Source organism: Convolutriloba macropyga, unplaced genomic scaffold (genome assembly GCF_964194025.1).
Source record: "Convolutriloba macropyga unplaced genomic scaffold, txConMacr16.3 SCAFFOLD_616, whole genome shotgun sequence".
NCBI lineage: Eukaryota > Metazoa > Xenacoelomorpha > Acoela > Convolutidae > Convolutriloba > Convolutriloba macropyga.
Genome location: NW_027452698.1, coordinates 12,501 through 40,000, shown reverse-complemented (window position 1 = coordinate 40,000; position 27,500 = coordinate 12,501). Strand labels below are relative to the sequence as shown.

Below are 27,500 nucleotides of genomic sequence, written 5' to 3'. Positions count from 1 at the left end.
GTGAGTACACAAATCTAAAAGGGAAGAAAACATACAATGTCAAGTTAATTGCGTTGCCAATTTCATTGACGCCTCTTTGCATCATAATGATTGAACGAAAAATTTGAAACCATTCACCAAGGCCGAAATTTAAGTTATTTTTTTTTTGGATGACGCATTGAATAGTTTGCAGTTATTTGTCAGATAGAATAATCAAGGTGCACCAACTTTCAAACCTTACAATAAATAGAAAAATTGCGAGGCCTGTCTCTCTGATCTAGCGATCAAAAAATTAACATCAAGTTGACAAATTGACTCAACTTGTTAAAAAAAAGTGCTGAGCAGAAAAGACTGTAATTGGAATAATTACAACCTCAGTTTTCAACTCTTCAAAAATATTTAGGTAAGTATCTCCAAATGCTAAAAAAAACAATATTGTAAATTGTGACAATTCAGTTTGAAAGGAGAAAAAAATGGAAAATTCAACAAACTAATACATATGCACCAGCTTATGCATATATATATATATATATATATATATATATATATATATATATAGGATTGAAAATTGCTCACCCATACATTACAAAGCCTCTTGATTTTTCATTTATTCTGAAAACTATCTGGAAGCAGTTCAATGCGTCATTCTAAACAAACAATAACTTTCTGCTTTGGCGATTGGCTTTAACTTTTTTGTTCAATTAATGATGCAAACAGGTGTTAATGAATTCGGCAACTCATTTAACTTGACATTGAATATTTTCTTCTCTTTTAGATGTATGTACACAATGATGCCTTACCCATACCATTTAAGTTATGGTACGTCTGGAAAAAAGCTTAAAAAATGCCGAGAAATTGTGCAAATTTCGAAACAATTTGCAGAACTAATTTGGACAAAACCGGCCCAAAACGGCTGAAATGGGCGCAGAACGGAGTATACGGCTCCTTTTACGTCCCATAACAGCTCTCCTTAACTCCATTTTACCAAAGGCACAACCCACGTTCAGTATCCATCTACGTTTAGTGCAATTCTGTGCAAATCATGGCACCTCAAGAATTTTTGTTGATCAACTTGAAATTGTCACAAAATCGTCCTAAGACTTATCAAATTTTGGTTAAGACTTGCCAAGTCTTAGGCAAATATTTGCCAAATCTTGTATTTCAAGACATGTATTTCACTACTGATCAAGAGAACTACTGATCAAGACTTCAAACTCGTTCTGGGCACAAAACAGCATTACAAAAATGAAAATTGAAAAAAGAAATGAATTTTGCCCAATAATCTCCAACTGGAAATAAAGAATTCCAAATTTTTTATACCTTCTTTTATATCAAGAAATCAAAGAAAAAAATGTGCCTTGAAAAACAAAAAAATATTAGGACACAAGTATTATATTGTTTATCGTCGTCAGTAAAATTTCGTCTTTGTGAAGTGCAACTGTTTATTAAAGGCAATAGGTATTCAAAACTTTATCTTCTGTTTTTGCAATATCGGATTCGGTTTTCTCTAATTATCCTTTTATTTTGAAAACAACGCTAAATTGTTTTTTTTTTTCAATTTTCAATACACTACATTTCAAGTAGAATTTTTTGTTATATAGTTGTCAAAAAAATTGTCTGATAAAAAAAGTGTTTTTGCAATTTTTTCTGAAAGAACGTATACCTATTCACGAGTTTTCACTGGAAACATAACCTTTTCTTTAGAGATCATGAATATTTACTCCAACAAAAAACGCTGCGTCTTGATTTTTGAGTCTTCAGAAGTCTTTTTTTATCTGAGAGAAGTGGAAATCAAGACCCATTGGTTATCGTGGGAGTAAATATTTATGACAACCTCTAATGAAAATTTATGATTCCAAAATTCCAAGTTGAAACAAAACAAAATTTGAATAAGTTCAATTGAAACAAAACAAAGCGAGGAGAGCAATTGGAATAGATGCCCGGATCGAACTCCAAGTCTATATCAGTACTGTTCAGGTCTAAATCCAAGTTGTGTTTCGTTTCCCAGTACTGGGCAAGTCTTACAAGTCTAGCAAGTCTTAGCGAAGACTTGGAAAACACTTGGAAGTTGATTCCCAAGTCAAAACCAACTTTCCAAAATTTCGAATTTCAAAAATTTTTGTAACGTGCCGTGATTTCTAGGTTTATGCTCTGCCACTTTCGGGGATTTTGGCCATTTTTGTCGTTTTTCAGACCTTTTTTGGCTGTTTTTTTGCTTAATTTTGACGTTTTCGGGACCCATTTTCGATATGCCAGGACTTGAATTTAGACTTGCCAAGTCTTGAATCCGACTTAGATTTAGAATTACCACGTCTTAAATCAGACTTGGATTACACTTGCCAAGTCTTAGATCAGACTTGGATTTAGAATAGCCAATTCTTAAATCAGACTTGGATTAGACTTGCCAAGTGTCAGCCCAGACTTGGGTTTAGACTGCCAAGTGTAAAAAGTGACATGATCATGGTTCTGAATCAGTAATGAAATGAGACTTGAAATTAGACTTTCCCACTACTAAAATTGACTAGGCGTTAGGTCCGGTTGGTCTTCCTATTTTGTTCTACGAAGAAGCACAAAAAACATTAAGATACCATTAAAGAAAGCAAATTAGCGCAAAGTATCATCGAGAAATGTAACAAATTAGCGCAATACATCAGGTCACCTGAACTGGCTGAACAATTAGTACTTTAAATTTTTGACTTCAACAAGGGTGCGGTTGTAATAGAGAGCAGATTTTTTTTTAATTGATCTCATTTCTGATTCTGGATATATCATAAAAAGCATTTTAAATTTTGGGGAAAATATATGTTTTAGCAACTGTTCTCCGGCTTCGGATGTAGCTTTTATGCTCACAGAAGACACCCCTGGAACCCTAATCGATGTCTGGTCAGTTCATCTTCAATGCAAAATCAACTATTATTCTGTTGTCACTTTGCATTCATTGGGAAGTGAACAATATTTCTAACTAAAACGAAACACTAGAAAGTGCAAGTCTTTCTGGTTCCCCAATTGAAAATTTGTCCGCAACACCGGCATTTCTATGGAAAAACGGTCAAATTCAAAATCCTAATGTTTTTCCCCGGTGTGATCGCCTTAAGCCGATTTGGAACTTGGAAAGGATACACTGTGATTCGAATTTTTCTTTAAAAAATTACCGCTTCTGACCGTTTTTTCAATATTAACAAATGGTGAGAATTAATATGGTGAGATATTATAAAATTCTATGTATTTCAGCATCGGCTGTGTGAGTGCATGTGTATTACGTGTGGAGTGCTGGCTGTCCTCATGATTGTGTTGATCTCAGTCGCCCTCTCTCAAAACACATCCGAGTAAGTACTAAATAGATTTTTATAATCAAAACACAATATCTGTACATCTTTTCTCGCTTGTGAAGCAGAAGGCTCTCAAGCTTTCAATCAACGAGCAAACTAATTGTACGCCAGACTACAAATTTTCAACAGGATATCAAATTCCTAGCTGTCAGTGTGCAGAAATTGGTGTCCAGGACAAAATACCTATTATGCGTGAAGATGCCTTAAAAAACTCAGTACCGGAATTTCCATTACAAATAAAGTTTTTGGTCTCTACGTTTAGTATCCCAATTGAGAAATTGAAGTTGGTATTCCAATCCAGCGATCAAGTATTCGTCATATTTACCGGGTTAATTTAATCTTACTTTGGGTTGTGATCATTCAAGGCCGAGACGCCAAGACATTGCCATAGCAATCTATCTTCAGAAACCCTGAATTCAAACCAACATCTTCAATTGTCAAGTCGTCTAGTGTGTTACCAATTCCTCCAACTGATCATAGGCATTGGCGTTTGTGTATCTCTTGTTTTTGTTTATTCCTTAAGGTGTGAACTCCTTAGCTAAGTTTTGCTCAACCAGTAGAGCTCCTTATCAAGTTAGATCACTTTTCTGATTCACAATTTACATTTATTTGTTCATTCAATCCCTAGAAACTAATTGCGTTTAAATAAGCCTACCTTACTCTAGATGTTGACCTATGAAAAGCGTGCTGGACCAAATAATGTATGAATATACCGAGCTGGAACGAAAAGAGCTATGAAAAGAATTATGCTAGACTTTAATAATCACCTGGACTTTTGCTCGAACCAAATTTTGTCACTCTTGACCTTTGTTTGTTCCAAAAAGTTAGGCTGGACATTTGCTCTACCCAAAGTGTGTCACTCAGGACATTTGCTCAGCCCAAAATTTAGGCTGAAATTTTGCTCGGCCAGAATCGCGTGCTGGAATGTTCCCGATCAAAATTTTTGAGGAGTAAAAATTAAAAAATATATTTTCATGGGTCTCCTTTCCTCACAATAATGAATTAAAATAATTGGGTCGAGCTGTTGTTAGATCATGAGTCAAGCAAAAGTCTTTTCACGAGTCTAAATTTTTGCCTCAGAAATTTTAAGTGCTAATTTTTTGCTCTTTATTTCACCACTGCTTGTAGTCAGCATGTATACTTCTCCATTTTTGAAACTTTGAACAACTATTGATCTACCATTTTCATTGTAATTAAGGTACCTAGTTTCATTCAATCAATTAATAGGGCAATACAGTCCACTTGTCATAACTGCTTGAGGGGAAATAACTGATAAACGCTTGAATAACTGATAGTTGCTTGAATAATCCACCCATGATTCTAAGAATTGTTAAAGTTCATAAAACATTTGAAAGTTTCCCTAATCTGTTTTAATCGTGTAATGCTGTACAGTCTTGCTCAGTTGCTGCTTCAGTATGTGCAGAAGCAAAAGATACTGAAAGATTTTTCCGTATTTGAAAAGAAGCAGACAGATGACAACGCGTTTCTCGAACCATGAAAAAAACCATAATTGATCAAAAAAATTTTACGAAAAGACTCTTAAACGATCCATTAAAAAACCAAACTCATCCAAAAATTCCCATGAAAAGACTGTTGCTCAATCCATTAAAAGGCCATACTCATCCAAAAAATTCCTATGAAAAGACTTTTGCTCGATCCATTAAAAGGCCATACTCAATCAAAAATTACCTTGAAAAGAACCTTGCTCGACCCACGAAAAAATATCTGTTGGACATTAAGGAAGAAACTTGGCTGTATAATTTTTGTCAATCACTCCACTAAAATATTTGACCTCTTTTCAGTCTAGATCTAGACTATGGTGTCTCTTATGTTAATTTAATTTTAGTACTAAGACTTCAAACTATGGTATAAATTCTTTGGTAAATCTCGAGATTTGTTGCACATTTAGCATTTTGGTGTTCGATAAATCCATTAGCAAATTGGTAATCCTTCGATAAATCCATATAACAATGGACGCAAATGAAGTCCAAAGGCTGATTGAAACAATGAAGAATGATTGTTTTGAAGTTCTATTTTGACGTGATCGTGATTTAGTTATTTTTTTTTCAGTTTTAATTTAACTTTCGCAGCGAAGCTAACCAATACGCTGTCGAGTAAATTGAAATAACCATTTCGGCATTTTTTTCTCCCATTAGTATTTGAAATGTATATTTTAATTTGAGAGCTAATTTTTCTAAGAAAAAAATTACTGACAAAAAGAAGAACTATCTCCATTTTGCTTCAAAAACGCAGCACTATTATCCGTTTTGCCTGTTTTCGAAGTAGAATGGAAATCAGCGATACCGTTTGATCCCTATTCTCCACACTGTCGTTGTTTTCCAAACCGTCACTCCTGCCCACTGTTAAGTTATCTAAGGTCCACCACTATTTTTAACAAAGCGTCAATTAGACCAAAATGAAATAATGACTAAATGATAGTTAGTTGCAGAAAATTTCCTCGCAATACTAACTATGCAATAAGAATACAGCGAGTAGTTTTTCGGCAACCCAATTCATTGATCTTCCTATTTAGAAGTCTCTGAATTGGGTCCTTAATAATTATTTAAAACAATTAGAGCATTAAAGTTTTAGGTTAACTGAAAAATTATGTAGAATTTCTGTGAAAAGTAAGGCAATTAATGTTTATTGGAGCTTGTGACATAATAATGTTGACTCAACAGAACCCTAAATGATGAATTGCAGTTCTAAAACTAGTATTTACTTGCTCATACAGTACACTTTATATTGGAATTTACTCATCTTTTCTTTCTATGCAAAGAAAATTTTTGCGCATAATTTGACATGACTCTACAAACTGGGCAATCGTTTTTTTTCTTTAGATACGATTATGTGGAAAGTGGGCCAATAGAGCGACACATATATGCGAAAAAGGTGAGATATACATCCAAAATAAAATTTTACTTATCATTGAGAGAACAGTTGAAAATCATTTCCTTGGGTTTGAACTTGAACTGTTTTGATGCAAAATGTTATCAATGAATCTGTTAAAAAAAACATGTATTTGAACCCCTTAAAAACACGGCAGAACGTTTTGAAAGTAACTAATTATTTTCTAAACCCGTCGTAAAGAGTAGAAGTACTCACAGAGAACAAAACCATATAGTAGATTGTGATGCAAATGCTTCTTAAGCTGAAGTTGATTTATTAAAATTTTGTTGGGATATTTTGTAACAAGTTTCAAAGGTACGGAAAGAGACAGCTACGTGGTTCCAAGAGCTATTCTCAATTTTGTTCAGTGCAACCACTTGGAGGTACAAATGTACAGTGTGTATTATGTCATGTTTGCATGAGAATCTCATAACCCCTAGGTTCTATCAACTATACAACAGTACAAATCAATTTTTTAATCAGTTAGATTATACAGTCAATTGAAATATTCTGCTAAGTATTTGTATATGTGCGAGGGTGCGAGTGGGTGTGTGTTTCTGTGTGTGTGTGTGTGTGTGTGTGTGTGTGTGTGTGTGTGTGTGTGTGTGTGTGTGTGTGTGTGTGTGTGTGTGTGTGTCTGTGTATGCGCGCATAGGTGTGTGTGAGTATATGTAGGCAATACACACTTACGATGGTGACGTCTTAGATACTTTTTAACATTTTTAACTCGACGGAATACTAAAAATAATTTAAAGAGCAAGTACTTCATTTGACAGTTTTTCTAGAAACAGTAGTCATAAGTGCAACGAAATAATTGTACAATTTTAGCAGATTCTCTCAAAATTAGATTTTATCATTATCGCATTTTATCCCAATTTATCCTATTCTCTCAAACTGAAACAAAATTTTTAAAAAATCAGAGGGATAAATTTACTCCCATAGGTTACGAAAATGGTAGAACTTAATGAGCATTTAAATTTTTTTAAAAGTACTAGGAACAGTGAAACGAAATTTTGCAAAACAAAGCAAAATCAAAGTCAATATTTCTCAGATATCAATGAACAAAAAAATTGGGGATCTTTTCTACTAGTTCCCTACGAAGCAGCTATTTTGTACGCCCCAAAAACTAAATAATTTCTGCTTGTTGCAGAAGCGCAGTTTACTTTTTAATGCAAGATGACGACTGCCTAGGTAGATTGAACAGACCTTGAGTATTGATTTAAGGCAATTTATGTAAACCATCAGCTGAGGAATGGCCTTTTCTGCTTTTTCCATCGGGTGTACTGAGCCATTTGATCTACCTCGGAGAATTTCTAGAGGCTGAACTTTATCTTCTTTATCTTTTCTTTTTTTCATGTTATGTTGCCTTGGGTAGCCTCGTTTGTTGAGTGAAATATGATTTTTTTGAACAAGTAAAAAAGTCTTGAGTTCTGAAAGGTGTAAAATAATAATAATAATAATAATAATAATAATAATAATAATAATAATAATAATAATAATAATAATAATAATAATAATAATAATAACAATAATAATAATAATAATAATAATAATAATAATAATAATAATAATAATAATAATAATGATAATAATAATGTTAATAATAAAAATGTTAATGCTAGAGATTAACTTCTTACGTTTATTGTGTTTTACCGCCTTTTGTAAGTTGATTTGTTTTCCAAAAGTTGTAACGAAAAGTCATGATGATGAAATGTTGTAAAACCGGAAATGATACTCTTGCTTGAATTGTGTAACCTGAAACAAAACATGAGCAACCAAACTAATTGAAACTTAAAGCTAAGACTCAAGACAGATAACGACCTATCACCCTTCCCGATGCGGACCAGCGGAACCATGGAGTTATCATTTGACGCTCCTGGGAACTCAGTGAGCGAACCCAGGACCTCTTGCTTAAGTTATTTTGAGTGGTATGTGCTACATTGAGACATTGAGATGGACTGAGATGGACATCCATTGAGATGGACAAAAGAGATGGCAGAATGGAGATGACCACCTTCAAATACTGAGGGCTGTAAACCAGATAAGATTTTTTGCAATCTCAGTGATAAGATATAGTAGACTTCGTTGTCCTTCGGGTCCTATGTTCCCCAACCACAAGGGATAAGGAGCTATCTAAGTTTTGTCATTTCAATTATTTGAAATAAGCTAAAAACCGAAAAGACTTATATTAGTCCTATTGTTCTGAGGTATTTGAGTCCTGTTGTTAACTTTTCCTAAATAAAATAAACAACCGCGCGAAGTAGCTTTTCTTGGTTAGTTTTGAACAAAAGATTTCAAAAAAAAATTAAAAAAAAATTGTTTAGTAGCAACAGTTCGAAAAATAATATTTAAACAACCACGCGAAGCAGCTTTTCTTGGTTAGTTTTGTTGAACATTTCAAAATTGGTTAGTAGCAAGATACGGGTCCGGTGAAACACTTTATAAAGATTTCATCATCAAGCAAGACAACGAGGATGTCGCCAGCCAACTCAGGCCAACCTGAGTCACCAGCAGCTGCACCCAACAGCCTCCAGTGTTCTGCCAACAGAACCAGCTTGCAGTAGACCCTCACTACTGTCCTCCAACAGTCAGCCAGCCCATTCAGGCCAACCTGAGTCACCAGCAGCTGCACCCAACAGCCTCCAGTGTTCTGCCAACAGAACCAGCTTGCAGTAGACCCTCACTACTGCCCTCCAACAGTCAGCCAGCCCATTCAGGCCAACCTGAGTCACCAGCAGCTGCACCCAACAGCGTCTAGTGTTCTGCCAACAGAACCAGCTTGCAGTAGACCCTCACTACTGCCCTCCAACAGTCAACCAGCCCACTCAGGCCAACCTGAGTCACCAGCAGCTGCACCCAACAGCCTCCAGTGTTCTGCCAGCAGAACCAGCTTGCAGTAGACCCTCACTACTGCCCTCCAACAGTCAGCCAGCCCGTTCAGGCCAACCTGAGTCACCAGCAGCTGCACCCAACAGCCTCCAGTGTTCTGCCAACGGAACCAGCTTGCAGTAGACCCTCATTACTGTCCTCCAACAGTCAGCCAGCCCATTCAGGCCAACCTGAGTCACCAGCAGCTGCACCCAACAGCCTCCAGTGTTCTGCCAACAGAACCAGCTTGCAGTAGACCCTCACTACTGCCCTCCAACAGTCAGCCAGCCCACTCAGGCCAACCTGAGTCACCAGCAGCTGCACCCAACAGCTTCCAGTGTTCAGTCAGCAGAACCAGCTTGCAGAACCAGTTTGCAGTGCAGCTGTCCTTCAGGGACCCCCCAAGTGACCCAAAAACGTCACCCATTGTCCCCCAGGGACCCCCCAAGTGACCCAAAAAAGTCACCCATTGTCCCCCAGGTACTCCCCAAGCGACCTACAAAAGTCACTAATTGTCCCCCAGGCACCCCCCAAGTGACCTATAAAAGTCACCCATTGTCCCCCAGGGACCCCCCAAGTGACCTAAAAAAAGTCACCCACTGTCCTCCAAGGACCCCCAAGTGACCCAAAAACGTCACCCATTGTCCCCCAGGGACTCCTCAAGCGACCTACAAAAGTCACTCATTGTCCCCCAGGGACCCTCCAAGTGACCTACAAAAGTCACCCGTTGTCTCCCAAGGACCCCCCAAGTGACCCAAAGAAGTCACCCATTGTCCCCCAGGGACCCCCCAAGTGACCTATAAAAGTCACCCACTGTCCCCCAGGGACCCACCAAGTGACCTAAAAAAGTCACCCATTGTCCCCCAGGGGCCCCCCAAGTGACCTAAAAAAAGTCACCCACTGTCCTCCAAGGACCCCCCAAGTGACCTAAAAAGTCACCCACTGTCCTCCAAGGACCCCCCAAGTGACCCAAAAACGTCACCCATTGTCCCCCAGGGACCCCCCAAGTGACCCAAAAAAGTCACCCATTGTCCCCCAGGGACTCCCCAAGCGACCTACAAAAGTCACTAATTGTCCCCCAGGTACCCCACAAGTGACCTATAAAAGTCGCCCATTGTCCCCCAGGGACCCCCCAAGTGACCTAAAAAAGTCACCCACTGTCCTCCAAGGACCCCCAAGCGACCCAAAAACGTCACCCATTGTCCCCCAGGGACCCCCCAAGTGACCTACAAAAGTCACTCATTGTCCCCCAGGGACCCTCCAAGTGACCTACAAAAGTCACCCGTTGTCTCCCAAGGACCCCCCAAGTGACCTAAAAAAAGTCACCCACTGTCCTCCAAGGACCCCCCAAGTGACCTAAAAAGTCACCCACTGTCCTCCAAGGACCCCCCAAGTGACCCAAAAACGTCACCCATTGTCCCCCAGGGACCCCCCAAGTGACCCAAAAAAGTCACCCATTGTCCCCCAGGGACTCCCCAAGCGACCTACAAAAGTCACTAATTGTCCCCCAGGTACCCCCCAAGTGACCTATAAAAGTCGCGCATTGTCCCCCAGGGACCCCCCAAGTGACCTAAAAAAGTCACCCACTGTCCTCCAAGGACCCCCCAAGCGACCCAAAAACGTCACCCATTGTCCCCCAGGGACCCCCCAAGTGACCCAAAAAAGTCACCCATTGTCCCCCAGGGACTCCCCAAGCGACCTACAAAAGTCACTCATTGTCCCCCAGGGACCCTCCAAGTGACCTACAAAAGTCACCCGTTGTCTCCCAAGGACCCCCCAAGTGACCCAAAAAAGTCACCCATTGTCCCCCAGGGACCCTACAAGTGACCTATAAAAGTGACCCATTGTCCCCCAGGGACCCACCAAGTGACCTAAAAAAGTCACCCATTGTCCCCCAGGGGCCCCCCAAGTGACCTAAAAAAGTCACCCATTGTCCTCCGGGGACCCCCCAAGTGACCCAAAAAAGTCACCCATTGTCCTCCGGGGACCCCCCAAGTGAATTATAAAAGTCACCCATTGTGCTCCAGGTACCTCCCAAGTGACCTACAAATAGTCATCCCACTGGACCTCTAAAGGGTCAAACAGTCAACCCAATTGACCTCTAAGTGACCTCTAAAAGGTCAAACAGCCACCGTACTTGACCTCTAAAAGGTCAAACAGTCAACCCACTTGACCTCTAAGTGACCTCTAAAAGGTCAAACAGTCAACCCAATTGACCTCTAAGTGACCTCTAAAAGGTCAAACAGCCACCCTACTTGACCTCTAAAAGGTCAAACAGTCAACCCACTTGACCTCTAAGTGACCGCTAAAAGGTCAAACAGTCAACCCACTTGACCTCTAAGTGACCTCTAAAAGGTCAAACAGTCAACCCAATTGACCTCTAAGTGACCTCTAAAAGGTCAAACAGCCACCCTACTTGACCTCTAAAAGGTCAAACAGTCAACCCACTTGACCTCTAAGTGACCGCTAAAAGGTCAAACAGTCAACCCACTTGACCTCTAAGTGACCTCTAAAAGGTCAAACAGTCAACCCAATTGACCTCTAAGTGACCTCTAAAAGGTCAAATAGCCACCCTACTTGACCTCTAAAAGGTCAAACAGTCAACCCACTTGACCTCTAAGTGACCGCTAAAAGGTAAAACAGTCAACCCCTTGACCTCTAAGTGACCTCTAAAAGGTCAAACAATCACCGCACTTGACCTCTAAAAGGTCAAACAGTCAACCCATTTGACCTATAAGTGGCCTCTAAAAGGTCGAAAGGTTACTCCACTTGAACTTTAATTGACCTCTAAGAAGTCAAAAGATTACCCCACTTCACATCTAAGTTTCCTCTGGAACGTCCAAAAATCACTCGTTGTGTCCTTCAAGGGACCTATATTCACCCCACTTGACCTTTCAATATACCTCTGAAGTTCAGAAAGTTAGACCAACAAAGAAAATGGGAGGTCGAAAGCCATCAATTGTTGGAACAGTTAGATTGTTTCACCGAAAATTAAACATTGTCAAAGAGCTCAAACAGGAAATAGAATATCAAATACACTCAGGTTTGGAACCCGAAGTTGTGTCAGTAACACATGATGAATTCAAGAGAACCATGTCACAACTAGACGAACTTGTTGACCAGCTTACACAATCGGAAAATGTGGACGCGGAAGACTCCCTCAACGATGCAGCATGCTTGACAAAGCTAAAAGTTGAAGTTGCACAAACTGTAAAGAAGCATGAACTTTCATTCCGAAACACTTCAACGCGTCCAAGCAGCGCCTCTTCATCACGCAGTAATCGAATACCTGTTCCCTCTGCACCTGAGTGTCCGGGAGCTGTTCAAAGTATGCGAGATACACGACAGCAACAACAAATCAATGATTTGGCAGACCAGCAATCAACATCCAACCCGATTACTATTCATAGACAAGTGCAGTCTGCCATGGGAATTTTGCAAGAAAACTCCAATAGAGTCATCAGTTCTGATGTACAGAATAGTCTCCAGCCATCAGCACTCGAACAAACAGACTCTGACAACGTAGCAAGCAATCAACATCAGCACCTTCAAGCAATAGCATCAATTGTGAATCCAGCAATTGTTTCACAGAGCTCTATTGACGCAACTTGTGCGTTCCCACAATTGTCTACAGCTTCAAATATTCAACTGCCAGTTTTTAGCGGAACATTTCCTCCGGCTGAAAATACTTTCGCCCCTCCCAGGCCCATTAATAACACCGGCCTAATTGAAAATGTACCTTATCATAGGACACCTGTTCCAATTTCTTTCGGCAATCGTTTCCAAACGCCAAGCCATTCCGGCCCATTTCAGGCATATTGCCCAAACAGTTGGTCAAACTTAGCAAACGGTAGCTTTGAGCCCTCAAATGTAACCCCTCGTGGACCTGTTTACCCAAGCAGCCAAAGCTTCGGTAATCAAAACTCCAACCCATATCGTCAACGGAACATTCACCGCTCAGTAAAGCTGCCGGACATCCGAATTCAGAAGTTCGATGGAGACCCACTCAAGTGGAACGAATGGAGCAGCATGTTTTCTTCGACTATCCACAACAACGAAGACATCACTGACACTGAATGAATGAGCTATTTGCAAAGTTTAGTCACTGGACCGGCAAAGGATTGCATCTCCGGATTTCTTTGCAACCCAAATTTTTACTCTTCCGCCCTTCAAGAGCTCAACAGACGCTTTGGAAACCCGCAAAACGTTGTCGGTGCCTTAACAAAAGAACTGGAAGCTTTCCAAAGACCGGCTATGAATGACCACGCAGCTTTGATAGCTTTCGCTTCGCTGTTAAGAAAAGTTGTTCAGACGTTTGCCTCACATGGCTTCAGTGCCGACCTAAATGCGACGTACTTGCTCAGGATAGCCCGAGATAAGCTACCAAACCCAATCAAGTTGAAGTGGACCGAACATGTTGTTGACAACGACTGGACAAACCCAGGTCTCACAGAGCTTTCCGATTGGATGGATCGGCAATCCAGAGCCTTTGAACAATTACAAGACGCTTTTTTATCAACCACTAACAACCATTCAAGTCAACAAAACCAATCACAGTGTTCAAGTTCCTTCAACAATCGGAATAAGAACCAAAATCGTACAAACTGAAAACAGAATTTCCCCGGAAGCAAAAGCTCTAACCCCAGCAATAAAAACTTTGAACATAACAGTACAGCAATTAGAAGCTTCGATAATGCAAAGCCTCAGCAATCGACGGCAAACATTAGCAACAACACGAAAGGAAGCTCTTCTTTCTCTGGTTCAAAGCAGCCTATGAGAAATGCAACAGCAAATAGGAGCAGAACAAAATGTCCGCTTGATCAACAAGATCACTACATTGGCAAGTGTCCGCAGTTTCTTAGTCTCGATGTTAGCAGACGCAATAGCGAAGCAAAGAAGAACTCTTTGTGCTTCAATTGCCTAAGTACCAGTCACGCAGCCAAAAACTGCACGTCAAAAGTTCTCTGTCGACATTGCAATGGCAAACACCACAGCCTTCTCCACACAGACAGACAAAAAGCACCCGAATCGACAAACATGACAGCAATTGATCTGCCAATGTGTGAACCACTGGATCAACAAGACAAAAACAGTGACATTCCAACTCAGGTTTACAATCCTGGTTTCCCATCAAAAACGAGGAATCAACTACAGGTAATACCTGTCACCCTATTCGGAAATGATAATAGAAGACATAATTGTTATGCCATTCTGGACAATGGTAGTACCATTTCATACGTCCTCAACACCACTGCCGACAAGGCACGGGCTCCAAAGACTTCAGAATTCGATCTGAATGTATCGCACGCATTTGACGAATCCGTCATGCACGCAAATCTTGTTCGGTTGGACATTGGAAAGTTCAATAGCGGTCAACCACTCTTCCGTTTAAACTACGTTCATGCCGTGAATAATTGGACTTTCAACGATGCGCCTGTAAACGATTTGAACGAAGCGTGCTCGTCCTACCCTCACCTTCAACACATACATTTTCCTAAACTTAGTGACAACAAGATACAGATACTTTTAGGTGTTGACGCTACCCAATACATTTTGGAACGCGAGTTCCTTCAAGGACCCTCAGGAAGCCCCTTTGCTTTACGCAATCTTCTCGGTTGGACAATTACTGGCCCAATTAAACGAAAAAGTAATCCAATCCAACAGGAAACAAACTTCCTATCCCATAGTTATAGAGCCTTCGACCACGCACTTACAAATTTAATTGTTGATACTGAAAGACATCTCAGTGAATGTGTGACCAGTTTCTGGAAAATAGAGAATACAGGAACCGAGTTTGAAGAAACTGCAGATACTTCAACAGACAGTAAAAGAGCAGTTCAAATTTTACAAGATACAATCCATCATATTGGAGACAGATATGAAATTGGTTTACTTTGGAAACAGGACAGTAAATTAGAAAACAACTATCCGGTTGCCAAAGCACAACTTGACAGCCTTCAGCGCCGACTCAACAAAGACATTGAGTTGAAACAGTTGTATGAGAAAACTTTGGAAAAAGATTTAGAGAAGGGTTATGTCAAACAGGTAACTTTCTCAAATCCAGCACCAGGGAAGATTTGGTACCTTCCCCATCACCCCGTCACCAACCCCAACAAACCTGGGAAAGTCAGGCGTGTTGCAAACGCCGCATCTGTTTTTAAGAAGCAGTCGCTAAACAAAAACCTTCTGTCAGGCCCCGACCTTCTCAACAACCTGGTCGGCTTACTACTTCGCTTTCGCCAGGATTCTGTTGCAGTAATAGCAGACATAGAGGCCATGTTCATGCAAATTTGCATACGAACAGAAGATCAGTCTTGTCTCCGTTTTCTTTGGCCTTCAAACAACTCCGTACAGCAGTTCCAGTATACGCGACTCATCTTTGGAGCCAGATGTTCACCAACTACAGCAATATTTGTTCTCCAAGAAACAGCGAAAGACTTCGGAAACACCGCTACAAAAGATCTAATATTCAACAGTTTCTACATGGATGATTTTGTACATTCGTTCGTCAGTGAACAGAAAGCTGAAACTGCAGTTCAAGACTTGCGACAAACACTCTCTAAAGGAGGTTTCAGTCTGACTAAGTTTGTCTCAAACTGTGTTCAATGTCTTAACAAGATACCCAAAGAACATTGTGACAACGAAAAAGACAAACATCGTGTCTTAGGTGTACTGTGGAATACAGCTAATGATACTTTCTTCCACCAGAAGCTTGCCAAAGTTCAGGAAGACAAAACGGAGTACACACTCAGAAAGCTCCTTTCCTTAATTGCCTGCTTGTTCGATCCATTAGGAATCATTGCCCCATTATTGATTACACTCAAAATCATCTTGCAGGATACTTGGAAAGAAGGACTTGCATGGGATGATCTCCTGTCGGACGAGAAACAGAAAGCAATAAAAATTTGGATAGAGCAATATCTAAATATGCCAGAAATATCAATGCCACGATGTTTTGTTTCTCCGAACGAGCCATCTCCGATAAACCAGTTACATTGCTTCTGTGATGCCTCACAGCTGGCTTATGGAGCAGTCATATACATCAGATCTCAATCAGCTAACAACATTTCAACTGGGTTTGTCATAGCTAGAGCTAAAGTCGCGCCACTAAAGCAAATCAGTATCCCGAAACTTGAGTTGCAAGCAGCCGTATTAGGATGCAGACTAATGCAATTTGTTTCCAAGCAGCTAACAATACCAGTTATCTCAAGACACTTTTGGAGCGACAGTGAAGCTGTCCTTGCCTGGATCAAAAGCAAAGACAAATTGAAAACTTTTATTGCAAACAGAGTACAAGAGATCCGCAACAACACAGACGTCTCCAAGTGGCAGCATATCAGCGGAAAACTCAACCCCGCAGACCATGTCTCCCGAGGAATACCAGCCTGTGATATCAATGTGTTCTGGTTAACACCTCCAGCTTTCTTAAGTGATCCCGAAAGCCATTGGAAGAACTCCTTGGGTAACAAGGAGGAGACAAACGTCACAATGGAAACATCGAACGATGAATGTATTATCGACGTCAGCAGATTCTCAAAATGGACAAAGTTAATGCGCTCTATGGCGGTTGTCATTAGGTTCATAAAGAATCTCAGATCGAAACAAAGAGGCAAACTAGAACTCGACGACATTAACGAAGCCCGAATTTATCTCTTCAGAAAGCCGCAAGAGAAGTCCTTCAAAGACGCCATCAAAGACATGAAACAACACAGGCCTTTGTCAAAGAAAGATCGTCTGCTCTGTTTGTCCCCTTTCTTTGAAAGTGGACTTCTTCGCGTTGGTGGCAGAACAAAACGAAGCTTGCTACCTTTTGACGCCAAGCACCCCATCATCCTGGACTCTAAAGAGCACAGCACTCAACTCTACATACAGAAATGCCACGAAATTTGTATGCACATTGGAGTTGAATACACCCGCAACTACATACAACAGAGATGCCACATTCTCGGAATCAGAGCTTTCTTGAGAAGTTTGGCCTTCAAATGTTTCGACTGTCGCCGCTTCCGAGCACAGGGACTACAGCCACCGATGGCAGACCTGCCAGACATTCGTTTCCAGGAAACTCAGTCACCAGTCATCTTCACCAATGTCGGCGTGGACTACCTTGGACCGTTTGCCGTCGTTCATCGAGATTCAGAAGTGAAGACCTACATCTGCTTATTCACCTGCTTCGTTACAAGAGCAATTCACCTGGAAGTTGCAGAGGATCTCAGCACAGACAAGTGTTTGACAGCAATCCGACGCTTCATCGCTCGACGCGGCCAACCGCGCTTGTTCCTGTCAGACAACGGATCCAACTTCCTGGGAGCAAGAAAGCAGATCAGAAGAAGACCACTGATGTTGGACCACGACTACATCAAAGATCAGCTACTGAACCAGTCTGTCGAATGGAAACTCAACCCTCCTTCTGCTCCCCACTTTGGTGGGGTGTGGGAGAGACTCGTTCAGTGTGTTAAACGAGCTCTTCTTTTGAACCTCGGCTCCGCAAAACTCACCCCAGATGTCTTTGCCACGATCGTCAGTGAAGCCGAGTATCTTGTCAACTCGCGTCCACTCACTCACGTGAGAAGCAACCACGAAGACGACAACCCACTTACACCAAACCACTTCTTGCTTGGAAGGCCCTTCTGCAATGTTCCTGGAGCCGTTTTCAACGAGACACTTACCTTGAAGTGTTCGGCGTGGACGCAGGTGAAGCAGAGACTTCAGCAGATTTGGAAGAGGCTGCTAACCGAGTATGTTCCTTCGCTGAACAAACGACAGAAATGGACGTCTTGTGAAGCAGCTTTGGAAGTGGATGATGTTGTCTGGCTTCTTGAAGAGTTTACACCAAGAGGAATCTGGCCGCTGGGACGAGTCACACGGACTTTCACCGGCCCCGACAACATAGCTAGGTCATGCGAGGTTAAGACCGCTTTAGGCAAATTAAACAGACCAGCAGTAAAACTTATGCATGTCTACCCCAAACCCACAACCAGGTTAGGGTTAGGTTTTGTGGGCCCGGAGGATGTTAATGCTAGAGATTAACTTCTTACGTTTATTGTGTTTTACCGCCTTTTGTAAGTTGATTTGTTTTCCAAAAGTTGTAACGAAAAGTCATGATGATGAAATGTTGTAAAACCGGAAATGATACTCTTGCTTGAATTGTGTAACCTGAAACAAAACATGAGCAACCAAACTAATTGAAACTTAAAGCTAAGACTCAAGACAGATAACGACCTATCACCCTTCCCGATGCGGACCAGCGGAACCATGGAGTTATCATTTGGCGCTCCTGGGAACTCAGTGAGCGAACCCAGGACCTCTTGCTTAAGTTATTTTGAGTGGTATGTGCTACATTGAGACATTGAGATGGACTGAGATGGACATCCATTGAGATGGACAAAAGAGAGAGCAGAATGGAGATGACCACCTTCAAATACTGAGGGCTGTAAGCCAGATAAGATTTTTTGCAATCTCAGTGATAAGATATAGTAGACTTCGTTGTCCTTCGGGTCCTAAGTTCCCCAACCACAAGGGATAAGGAGCTATCTAAGTTTTGTCATTTCAATTATTTGAAATAAGCTAAAAACCGAAAAGACTTATATTAGTCCTATTGTTCTGAGGTATTTGAGTCCTGTTGTTAACTTTTCCTAAATAAAATAAACAACCGCGCGAAGTAGCTTTTCTTGGTTAGTTTTGAACAAAAGATTTCAAAAAAAAATTAAAAAAAAATTGTTTAGTAGCAACAGTTCGAAAAATAATATTTAAACAACCACGCGAAGCAGCTTTTCTTGGTTAGTTTTGTTGAACATTTCAAAATTGGTTAGTAGCAAGATACGGGTCCGGTGAAACACTTTATAAAGATTTCATCATCAAGTAAGACAACGAGGATGTCGCCAGCCAACTCAGGCCAACCTGAGTCACAAGCAGCTGCACCCAACAGCCTCCAGTGTTCTGCCAACAGAACCAGCTTGCAGTAGACCCTCACTACTGTCCTCCAACAGTCAGCCAGCCCATTCAGGCCAACCTGAGTCACCAGCAGCTGCACCCAACAGCCTCCAGTGTTCTGCCAACAGAACCAGCTTGCAGTAGACCCTCACTACTGCCCTCCAACAGTCAGCCAGCCCATTCAGGCCAACCTGAGTCACCAGCAGCTGCACCCAACAGCCTCTAGTGTTCTGCCAACAGAACCAGCTTGCAGTAGACCCTCACTACTGCCCTCCAACAGTCAACCAGCCCACTCAGGCCAACCTGAGTCACCAGCAGCTGCACCCAACAGCCTCCAGTGTTCTGCCAGCAGAACCAGCTTGCAGTAGACCCTCACTACTGCCCTCCAACAGTCAGCCAGCCCGTTCAGGCCAACCTGAGTCACCAGCAGCTGCACCCAACAGCCTCCAGTGTTCTGCCAACAGAACCAGCTTGCAGTAGACCCTCATTACTGTCCTCCAACAGTCAGCCAGCCCATTCAGGCCAACCTGAGTCACCAGCAGCTGCACCCAACAGCCTCCAGTGTTCTGCCAACAGAACCAGCTTGCAGTAGACCCTCACTACTGCCCTCCAACAGTCAGCCAGCCCGTTCAGGCCAACCTGAGTCACCAGCAGCTGCACCCAACAGCCTCCAGTGTTCTGCCAACAGAACCAGCTTGCAGTAGACCCTCACTACTGCCCTCCAACAGTCAGCCAGCCCACTCAGGCCAACCTGAGTCACCAGCAGCTGCACCCAACAGCTTCCAGTGTTCAGTCAGCAGAACCAGCTTGCAGAACCAGTTTGCAGTGCAGCTGTCCTTCAGGGACCCCCCAAGTGACCCAAAAACGTCACCCATTGTCCCCCAGGGACCCCCCAAGTGACCCAAAATGTCACCCATTGTCCCCCCGGTACTCCCCAAGCGACCTACAAAAGTCACTAATTGTCCCCCAGGCACCCCCCAAGTGACCTATAAAAGTCACTCATTGTCCCCCAGGGACCCCCCAAGTGACCTAAAAAAAGTCACCCACTGTCCTCCAAGGACCCCCCAAGCGACCCAAAAACGTCACCCATTGTCCCCCAGGGACTCCTCAAGCGACCTACATAAGTCACTCATTGTCCCCCAGGGACCCTCCAAGTGACCTACAAAAGTCACCCGTTGTCTCCCAAGGACCCCCCAAGTGACCCAAAGAAGTCACCCATTGTCCCCCAGGGACCCCCCAAGTGACCTATAAAAGTCACCCATTGTCCCCCAGGGACCCACCAAGCGACCTAAAAAAGTCACCCATTGTCCCCCAGGGGCCCCCCAAGTGACCTAAAAAAAGTCACCCACTGTCCTCCAAGGACCCCCCAAGTGACCTAAAAAGTCACCCACTGTCCTCCAAGGACCCCCCAAGTGACCCAAAAACGTCACCCATTGTCCCCCAGGGACCCCCCAAGTGACCCAAAAAAGTCACCCATTGTCCCCCAGGGACCCCCCAAGTGACCCAAAAAAGTCACCCATTGTCCCCCAGGGACTCCCCAAGCGACCTACAAAAGTCACTAATTGTCCCCCAGGTACCCCCCAAGTGACCTATAAAAGTCGCCCATTGTCCCCCAGGGACCCCCCAAGTGACCTAAAAAAGTCACCCACTGTCCTCCAAGGACCCCCCAAGCGACCCAAAAACGTCACCCATTGTCCACCAGGGACCCCCCAAGTGACCCAAAAAAGTCACCCATTGTCCCCCAGGGACTCCCCAAGCGACCTACAAAAGTCACTCATTGTCCCCCAGGGACCCTCCAAGTGACCTACAAAAGTCACCCGTTGTCTCCCAAGGACCCCCCAAGTGACCCAAAAAAGTCACCCATTGTCCCCCAGGGACCCTCCAAGTGACCTATAAAAGTCACCCATTGTCCCCCAGGGACCCACCAAGTGACCTAAAAAAGTCACCCATTGTCCCCCAGGGGCCCCCCAAGTGACCTAAAAAAGTCACCCATTGTCCTCCGGGGACCCCCCAAGTGACCCAAAAAAGTCACCCATTGTCCTCCGGGGACCCCCCAAGTGAATTATAAAAGTCACCCATTGTGCTCCAGGTACCTCCCAAGTGACCTACAAATAGTCATCCCACTGGACCTCTAAAGGGTCAAACAGTCAACCCAATTGACCTCTAAGTGACCTCTAAAAGGTCAAACAGCCACCCTACTTGACCTCTAAAAGTCAAACAGTCAACCCACTTGACCTCTAAGTGACCTCTAAAAGGTCAAACAGTCAACCCAATTGACCTCTAAGTGACCTCTAAAAGGTCAAACAGCCACCCTACTTGACCTCTAAAAGGTCAAACAGTCAACCCACTTGACCTCTAAGTGACCGCTAAAAGGTCAAACAGTCAACCCACTTGACCTCTAAGTGACCTCTAAAAGGTCAAACAGTCAACCCAATTGACCTCTAAGTGACCTCTAAAAGGTCAAACAGCCACCCTACTTGACCTCTAAAAGGTCAAACAGTCAACCCACTTGACCTCTAAGTGACCGCTAAAAGGTCAAACAGTCAACCCACTTGACCTCTAAGTGACCTCTAAAAGGTCAAACAGTCAACCCAATTGACCTCTAAGTGACCTCTAAAAGGTCAAATAGCCACCCTACTTGACCTCTAAAAGGTCAAACAGTCAACCCACTTGACCTCTAAGTGACCGCTAAAAGGTAAAACAGTCAACCCCTTGACCTCTAAGTGACCTCTAAAAGGTCAAACAATCACCGCACTTGACCTCTAAAAGGTCAAACAGTCAATCCATTTGACCTATAAGTGGCCTCTAAAAGGTCGAAAGGTTACTCCACTTGAACTTTAATTGACCTCTAAGAAGTCAAAAGATTACCCCACTTCACATCTAAGTTTCCTCTGGAACGTCCAAAAATCACTCGTTGTGTCCTTCAAGGGACCTATATTCACCCCACTTGACCTTTCAATATACCTCTGAAGTTCAGAAAGTTAGACCAACAAAGAAAATGGGAGGTCGAAAGCCATCAATTGTTGGAACAGTTAGATTGTTTCACCGAAAATTAAAAATTGTCAAAGAGCTCAATCAGGAAATAGAATATCAAATACACTCAGGTTTGGAACCCGAAGTTGTGTCAGTAACACATGATGAATTCAAGAGAACCATGTCACAACTAGACGAACTTGTCGACCAGCTTACACAATCGGAAAATGTGGACGCGGAAGACTCCCTCAACGATGCAGCATGCTTGACAAAGCTAAAAGTTGAAGTTGCACAAACTGTAAAGAAGCATGAACTTTCATTCCGAAACACTTCAACGCGTCCAAGCAGCGCCTCTTCATCACGCAGTAATCGAATACCTGTTCCCTCTGCACCTGAGTGTCCGGGAGCTGTTCAAAGTATGCGAGATACACGACAGCAACAACAAATCAATGATTTGGCAGACCAGCAATCAACATCCAACCCGATTACTATTCATAGACAAGTGCAGTCTGCCATGGGAATTTTGCAAGAAAACTCCAATAGAGTCATCAGTTCTGATGTACAGAATAGTCTCCAGCCATCAGCACTCGAACAAACAGACTCTGACAACGTAGCAAGCAATCAACATCAGCACCTTCAAGCAATAGCATCAATTGTGAATCCAGCAATTGTTTCACAGAGCTCTATTGACGCAACTTGTGCGTTCCCACAATTGTCTACAGCTTCAAATATTCAACTGCCAGTTTTTAGCGGAACATTTCCTCCGGCTGAAAATACTTTCGCCCCTCCCAGGCCCATTAATAACACCGGCCTAATTGAAAATGTACCTTATCATAGGACACCTGTTCCAATTTCTTTCGGCAATCGTTTCCAAACGCCAAGCCATTCCGGCCCATTTCAGGCATATTGCCCAAACAGTTGGTCAAACTTAGCAAACGGTAGCTTTGAGCCCTCAAATGTAACCCCTCGTGGACCTGTTTACCCAAGCAGCCAAAGCTTCGGTAATCAAAACTCCAACCCATATCGTCAACGGAACATTCACCGCTCAGTAAAGCTGCCGGACATCCGTATTCAGAAGTTCGATGGAGACCCACTCAAGTGGAACGAATGGAGCAGCATGTTTTCTTCGACTATCCACAACAACGAAGACATCACTGACACTGAACGAATGAGCTATTTGCAAAGTTTAGTCACTGGACCGGCAAAGGATTGCATCTCCGGATTTCTTTGCAACCCAAATTTTTACTCTTCCGCCCTTCAAGAGCTCAACAGACGCTTTGGAAACCCGCAAAACGTTGTCGGTGCCTTAACAAAAGAACTGGAAGCTTTCCAAAGACCGGCTATGAATGACCACGCAGCTTTGATAGCTTTCGCTTCGCTGTTAAGAAAAGTTGTTCAGACGTTTGCCTCACATGGCTTCAGTGCCGACCTAAATGCGACGTACTTGCTCAGGATAGCCCGAGATAAGCTACAAAACCCAATCAAGTTGAAGTGGACCGAACATGTTGTTGACAACGACTGGACAAACCCAGGTCTCACAGAGCTTTCCGATTGGATGGATCGGCAATCCAGAGCCTTTGAACAATTACAAGACGCATTTTTATCAACCACTAACAACCATTCAAGTCAACAAAACCAATCACACTGTGTTCAAGTTCCTTCAACAATCGGAATAAGAACCAAAATCGTACAAACTGGAAACAGAATTTCCCCGGAAGCAAAAGCTCTAACCCCAGCAATAAAAACTTTGAACATAACAGTACAGCAATTAGAAGCTTCGATAATGCAAAGCCTCAGCAATCGACGGCAAACAACACGAAAGGAAGCTCTTCTTTCTCTGGTTCAAAGCAGCCTATGAGAAATGCAACAGCAAATAGGAGCAGAACAAAATGTCCGCTTGATCAACAAGATCACTACATTGGCAAGTGTCCGCAGTTTCTTAGTCTCGATGTTAGCAGACGCAATAGCGAAGCAAAGAAGAACTCTTTGTGCTTCAATTGCCTAAGTACCAGTCACGCAGCCAAAAACTGCACGTCAAAAGTTCTCTGTCGACATTGCAATGGCAAACACCACAGCCTTCTCCACACAGACAGACAAAAAGCACCCGAATCGACAAACATGACAGCAATTGATCTGCCAATGTGTGAACCACTGGATCAACAAGACAAAAACAGTGACATTCCAACTCAGGTTTACAATCCTGGTTTCCCATCAAAAACGAGGAATCAACTACAGGTAATACCTGTCACCCTATTCGGAAATGATAATAGAAGACATAATTGTTATGCCATTCTGGACAATGGTAGTACCATTTCATACGTCCTCAACACCACTGCCGACAAGGCACGGGCTCCAAAGACTTCAGAATTCGATCTGAATGTATCGCACGCATTTGACGAATCCGTCATGCACGCAAATCTTGTTCGGTTGGACATTGGAAAGTTCAATAGCGGTCAACCACTCTTCCGTTTAAACTACGTTCATGCCGTGAATAATTGGACTTTCAACGATGCGCCTGTAAACGATTTGAACGAAGCGTGCTCGTCCTACCCTCACCTTCAACACATACATTTTCCTAAACTTAGTGACAACAAGATACAGATACTTTTAGGTGTTGACGCTACCCAATACATTTTGGAACGCGAGTTCCTTCAAGGACCCTCAGGAAGCCCCTTTGCTTTACGCAATCTTCTCGGTTGGACAATTACTGGCCCAATTAAACGAAAAAGTAATCCAATCCAACAGGAAACAAACTTCCTATCCCATAGTTATAGAGCCTTCGACCACGCACTTACAAATTTAATTGTTGATACTGAAAGACATCTCAGTGAATGTGTGACCAGTTTCTGGAAAATAGAGAATACAGGAACCGAGTTTGAAGAAACTGCAGATACTTCAACAGACAGTAAAAGAGCAGTTCAAATTTTACAAGATACAATCCATCATATTGGAGACAGATATGAAATTGGTTTACTTTGGAAACAGGACAGTAAATTAGAAAACAACTATCCGGTTGCCAAAGCACAACTTGACAGCCTTCAGCGCCGACTCAACAAAGACATTGAGTTGAAACAGTTGTATGAGAAAACTTTGGAAAAAGATTTAGAGAAGGGTTATGTCAAACAGGTAACTTTCTCAAATCCAGCACCAGGGAAGATTTGGTACCTTCCCCATCACCCCGTCACCAACCCCAACAAACCTGGGAAAGTCAGGCGTGTTGCAAACGCCGCATCTGTTTTTAAGAAGCAGTCGCTAAACAAAAACCTTCTGTCAGGCCCCGACCTTCTCAACAACCTGGTCGGCTTACTACTTCGCTTTCGCCAGGATTCTGTTGCAGTAATAGCAGACATAGAGGCCATGTTCATGCAAATTTGCATACGAACAGAAGATCAGTCTTGTCTCCGTTTTCTTTGGCCTTCAAACAACTCCGTACAGCAGTTCCAGTATACGCGACTCATCTTTGGAGCCAGATGTTCACCAACTACAGCAATATTTGTTCTCCAAGAAACAGCGAAAGACTTCGGAAACACCGCTACAAAAGATCTAATATTCAACAGTTTCTACATGGATGATTTTGTACATTCGTTCGTCAGTGAACAGAAAGCTGAAACTGCAGTTCAAGACTTGCGACAAACACTCTCTAAAGGAGGTTTCAGTCTGACTAAGTTTGTCTCAAACTGTGTTCAATGTCTTAACAAGATACCCAAAGAACATTGTGACAACGAAAAAGACAAACATCGTGTCTTAGGTGTACTGTGGAATACAGCTAATGATACTTTCTTCCACCAGAAGCTTGCCAAAGTTCAGGAAGACAAAACGGACTACACACTCAGAAAGCTCCTTTCCTTAATTGCCTGCTTGTTCGATCCATTAGGAATCATTGCCCCATTATTGATTACACTCAAAATCATCTTGCAGGATACTTGGAAAGAGGGACTTGCATGGGATGATCTCCTGTCGGACGAGAAACAGAAAGCAATAAAAATTTGGATAGAGCAATATCTAAATATGCCAGAAATATCAATGCCACGATGTTTTGTTTCTCCGAACGAGCCATCTCCGATAAACCAGTTACATTGCTTCTGTGATGCCTCACAGCTGGCTTATGGAGCAGTCATATACATCAGATCTCAATCAGCTAACAACATTTCAACTGGGTTTGTCATAGCTAGAGCTAAAGTCGCGCCACTAAAGCAAATCAGTATCCCGAAACTTGAGTTGCAAGCAGCCGTATTAGGATGCAGACTAATGCAATTTGTTTCCAAGCAGCTAACAATACCAGTTATCTCAAGACACTTTTGGAGCGACAGTGAAGCTGTCCTTGCCTGGATCAAAAGCAAAGACAAATTGAAAACTTTTATTGCAAACAGAGTACAAGAGATCCGCAACAACACAGACGTCTCCAAGTGGCAGCATATCAGCGGAAAACTCAACCCCGCAGACCATGTCTCCCGAGGAATACCAGCCTGTGATATCAATGTGTTCTGGTTAACACCTCCAGCTTTCTTAAGTGATCCCGAAAGCCATTGGAAGAACTCCTTGGGTAACAAGGAGGAGACAAACGTCACAATGGAAACATCGAACGATGAATGTATTATCGACGTCAGCAGATTCTCAAAATGGACAAAGTTAATGCGCTCTATGGCGGTTGTCATTAGGTTCATAAAGAATCTCAGATCGAAACAAAGAGGCAAACTAGAACTCGACGACATTAACGAAGCCCGAATTTATCTCTTCAGAAAGCCGCAAGAGAAGTCCTTCAAAGACGCCATCAAAGACATGAAACAACACAGGCCTTTGTCAAAGAAAGATCGTCTGCTCTGTTTGTCCCCTTTCTTTGAAAGTGGACTTCTTCGCGTTGGTGGCAGAACAAAACGAAGCTTGCTACCTTTTGACGCCAAGCACCCCATCATCCTGGACTCTAAAGAGCACAGCACTCAACTCTACATACAGAAATGCCACGAAATTTGTATGCACATTGGAGTTGAATACACCCGCAACTACATACAACAGAGATGCCACATTCTCGGAATCAGAGCTTTCTTGAGAAGTTTGGTCTTCAAATGTTTCGACTGTCGCCGCTTCCGAGCACAGGGACTACAGCCACCGATGGCAGACCTGCCAGACATTCGTTTCCAGGAAACTCAGTCACCAGTCATCTTCACCAATGTCGGCGTGGACTACCTTGGACCGTTTGCCGTCGTTCATCGAGATTCAGAAGTGAAGACCTACATCTGCTTATTCAACTGCTTCGTTACAAGAGCAATTCACCTGGAAGTTGCAGAGGATCTCAGCACAGACAAGTGTTTGACAGCAATCCGACGCTTCATCGCTCGACGCGGCCAACCGCGCTTGTTCCTGTCAGACAACGGATCCAACTTCCTGGGAGCAAGAAAGCAGATCAGAAGAAGACCACTGATGTTGGACCCCGACTACATCAAAGATCAGCTACTGAACCAGTCTGTCGAATGGAAACGCAACCCTCCTTCTGCTCCTCACTTTGGTGGGGTGTGGGAGAGACTCGTTCAGTGT

At 42.7% G+C, this 27,500-nt stretch overlaps 1 protein-coding gene across 1 annotated transcript in view; it reads left to right on the top strand.

Annotated features, from left to right (window-relative positions):
- Window positions 1-27,500, top strand: part of LOC142357723 (uncharacterized) — a 48,103-nt gene that overhangs the window by 13,694 nt on the left and 6,909 nt on the right. Inside the window, exons 3-5 of the mRNA XM_075409268.1 lie at window positions 2,791-2,862; window positions 3,211-3,305; window positions 6,149-6,200. Of these exons, the coding sequence (XP_075265383.1) occupies window positions 2,791-2,862; window positions 3,211-3,305; window positions 6,149-6,200 (219 nt within the window). The remainder of the gene's footprint in view (window positions 1-2,790; window positions 2,863-3,210; window positions 3,306-6,148; window positions 6,201-27,500) is intronic.